This window comes from Ceratina calcarata, unplaced genomic scaffold, assembly GCF_001652005.2.
Source record: "Ceratina calcarata isolate Rehan_Ccalc_2016 unplaced genomic scaffold, ASM165200v1 scaffold115.2, whole genome shotgun sequence".
Lineage (NCBI taxonomy): Eukaryota > Metazoa > Arthropoda > Insecta > Hymenoptera > Apidae > Ceratina > Ceratina calcarata.
Window position 1 is genome coordinate 960,712 of NW_017132446.1, and position 3,300 is coordinate 964,011.

The following is a 3,300-nucleotide window of genomic DNA, read 5'->3' on the forward strand; positions in this document are numbered from 1 at the left end:
CTCCAGTTATGTGGAACGGTCGAAGATCACGACTGGGGTGACGTCACCGGGGTCTCTCGAATGCGAAGGAAGCCGATAAGGGAACGCATGATCGAAGCCAAGCAGGGCTAATCAGGCCATATATATTTATTCAGGGACGCGGGGGCAGACCCTTCGTCCGGACCAAACGAATGCAAAGAGCAGAAACGGAACGGAGGCGCAGCGTTCGGCTTAGTATTAGGAAAAACCGGAATAGATTCGTGCCTCTGATCCGTGCCAGATCCCATAAAATGACCCCAAGCTCGATCGAGTGGCGCGGGAAAAGAAACGAGAGGACGAGAGAGACGGTCCGAGACCCTACGAAATTATTGCTCTCCTTATACATTCGTCCATCGAATCGGGGCCACGAATAAACTGTACTTTTTGACTTGCCATGGGGAAATGAAAAAAGAGACCAAAAAAACGTGTAGAAGTATATAACAGGGAGAACGTCGAGTATCAGCTGGTTTCATGAGAAAAAGTCGTATGCAGTCCAGTTTTATTGAACCGTTGGACTATGCCTGAGACTGTCTAAATATTCTAATGGAATAAGGCATTACTGCGAGTTTTGGTACAATTCCGTTTTATTTGCCTGATTAACACTGATATTTAAACACGTTCCAATTCATCTCCGTCTCAGTTTATACCCCGCATTGGCAGGAGGGTCTTTTTGATCGGTCATATAATGGTAGTTGACGAATCTGTAGCCTTGCGTAAGCTGTGCAGCCGAATTGACGAAGTGGCAGGCGCAGAGCAACAGATTCCGAGGCTTCACTTTGACGGCAAATCGCATGAACACCATCGAATACAGGGCCAATGCTAGGTTCCCATTAAAACGAATTCATTCGTCGATTAATAATTTATTGTGTCATTTATTAGAATGCTCAACGATTTATTACATTCGCTGATAAATATTAAATTAGAATATCAGATAATTGAAACGATTTAAAAAGATTATTGATCTGTGACATGTCGATAGGCAAAAGACGCTCGGATGTGTGCTAGGATTCAAGTTCTAACGCGGAGCCGAGGAAGGTTCATTAAGGAATAAACGCCGATTCGCTGCGTTCAAGCGGCAATTATTTTATGAGGGCCTGTCCACCGACGTCGCCGTGGTCGTCGCGATTATTATACGTGATTATTATGAGCGGCGAAACTCGAATTCTCCGAAAGGCCGAAGCGCGGACGCGGCTCACTCACCGAAAGTCATTTTGCCGCTAATGATTCTCGGATGCTTTTGCGTGTCGGATATGGTTGCTATGGGTATCATCCAGTTGAACACCGGTCCCCAGAAGTGCGTGCTGAAGAGAAACGGAGCGAAGTAGTTCGTTTTCCATAAATTATTCCTTCACGTGATACGGAATGATTTGAGACGTGCGTGCGCGGCTCTGCGTAGCCCGGTTGATAGTACAAAAAAAAAAAGAAAAATGTAGAAGAGAGAGCACGAGGAAATTCGAGGATCCGAGATTACACGAGCGAGAGAGGATCTTTTTTTTCCCTGGGACGTTTGACGGTAATAAAGATTTTACGACGCAACTAGGACCCTCCATCGGTTCCCTTTGTCTCACGCTTTTGCCGGATATCTCGTCCGGCCGATGCAAACATTCGGACGTAGATATCGCGGAATCGGTGCTCGACCGCGACGATTACCTCATCAAATAATTTCTCAACTCCTTGTCGGCGAGCACTCCTCCTCCTTTCCCTCCTTTCGGTGGTCGTTTCGCCGCCATCCTCGCCACGAGCTGCTGTGCTTACCCGATTTTTCCCCGCGCCCGTACTTCCGCGAATTATTTCGAGCGGCATGAGGCTCTCCCGTTGGACGATAACCTTTTCAATTATTAATCTCAGAGCGGAAACATTCTCCGGTGGAATTGAACGTTGCTCGATCGTGCCCGATCGAATGTTAACTGACTGCGAATCGCTATTGCATACTTCACGTGCTACAGCACCGAGAGGATCGATCAATCGTTCGACGGACGCTTGGAAACAATTAATTCCGCGTCAACGTCGCTTTTCCGTGAGAGATTCTCCTTTGAAAACCGATCCATCATTCTCACCCCTCGACCAATCGATTTGCATAACAGTTTACACGCATAATTTATCATCCCTCGTCGGATGCATCTCTATCTTTTTTTGTTTTTTTTTTTTCTTCTAGCCAGAACCCTTGAGCAGCCACCCCACCCATAATAAATGCACAGGTTATTATTTCGCGCGTATAATATTGATGGCGCTATGAATGTTGCATGGAGGGGTGCAGGCAAGGCGTTCGGAGCGTAGTTCACCCGGGGGTGGAAACCAGCTCTTATGGGGGATGTATCCCGTCGCACATGCGCCGAGGAAGGGATGGTATTATTGATCTGAAGGGGGCGGATGATACGGCCCTCCAGTACCAGTACCGTATCACTATCCTTCCGACGCTAAACTAACATTAAAAACGAAGATATCTTTCGATACAAATCGCAGATCGAGGGAATATCTCGGAAGGAATAACACTGTTCTAACCAGATTCTCACGATTCCCTATCGTTCATTAGAAATCTGAATAGAATCCCATTATTAACTACGAATAATTTCGGCGTTTTTGTAAAAGAGAAGACGAATCATCTCAGAGTTACGTATGACTCGTATACGAATGTTAAAAGAGGCTGCAGATTTTCTAGGGTGAAAGCACCAGGAATGGACGCACCTGCGCTTTGTTCCCTGCATATGCATTCCCGCATGTGCCACTCGGACGTTTCCCCTTAGAGCAAATCCTTATCCGCGTGGGTTCCCCAAGCCACCGTTCCAGCCACTCAAGGGTATTGCCGCTATTCTCTGTCTCGCGTATTACGGTCGCAGTATCTTGCGATTTCCATGCGGCCCGGCAATTTCCACCACGTTTCTAATCCGCATAAATATCTACATAATAAGAGATCGTTCACTAAATCGAATAATTTTAATTATTTATATCGGTCGATATGTTATTATTCGTTCGGTCACTTCGCTTCTTTTCTGTGAATCGCCACGTATCAGCGAGCGATACAATTCGCAGTATAACAGTATTTCATTTGTATTCGGCCGGAGGAAATGGCACGGACTTTGATGTTTCTTGCTGACGCGTCCCGAAAACCTTTTCTATACCTTCCCCCCTTTGGGTTCTCTCTCGGAGACTGATCTGAATGCGTCCTACGTATTTGCCAACCCCTCCCCTCCCGGCCGGGTCCTCCCTTTCTCGAGAATAGCCGCCGACAGCCACAGCCACCCCTTGACACACGTTTCCTCTCCCTTTCCGCGGGTAAAAAGT

The 3,300-nt window shown here is 46.9% G+C and overlaps 1 protein-coding gene across 1 annotated transcript; it reads right to left on the reverse strand.

Moving 5' to 3' along the window:
• Nucleotides 1–643: 643 nt before the first annotated feature.
• LOC108623568 (mitochondrial pyruvate carrier 1-like) lies at nucleotides 644–1,748 on the reverse strand. Its single transcript, XM_026812430.1, has 3 exons — nucleotides 1,669–1,748; nucleotides 1,219–1,319; nucleotides 644–837 (listed from the first exon to the last, which is right to left on the reverse strand). The coding sequence occupies exons 1-3, from the start codon at nucleotides 1,746–1,748 to the stop codon at nucleotides 644–646; spliced, it is 375 nt and encodes a 124-aa protein (XP_026668231.1).
• Nucleotides 1,749–3,300: the final 1,552 nt, after the last annotated feature.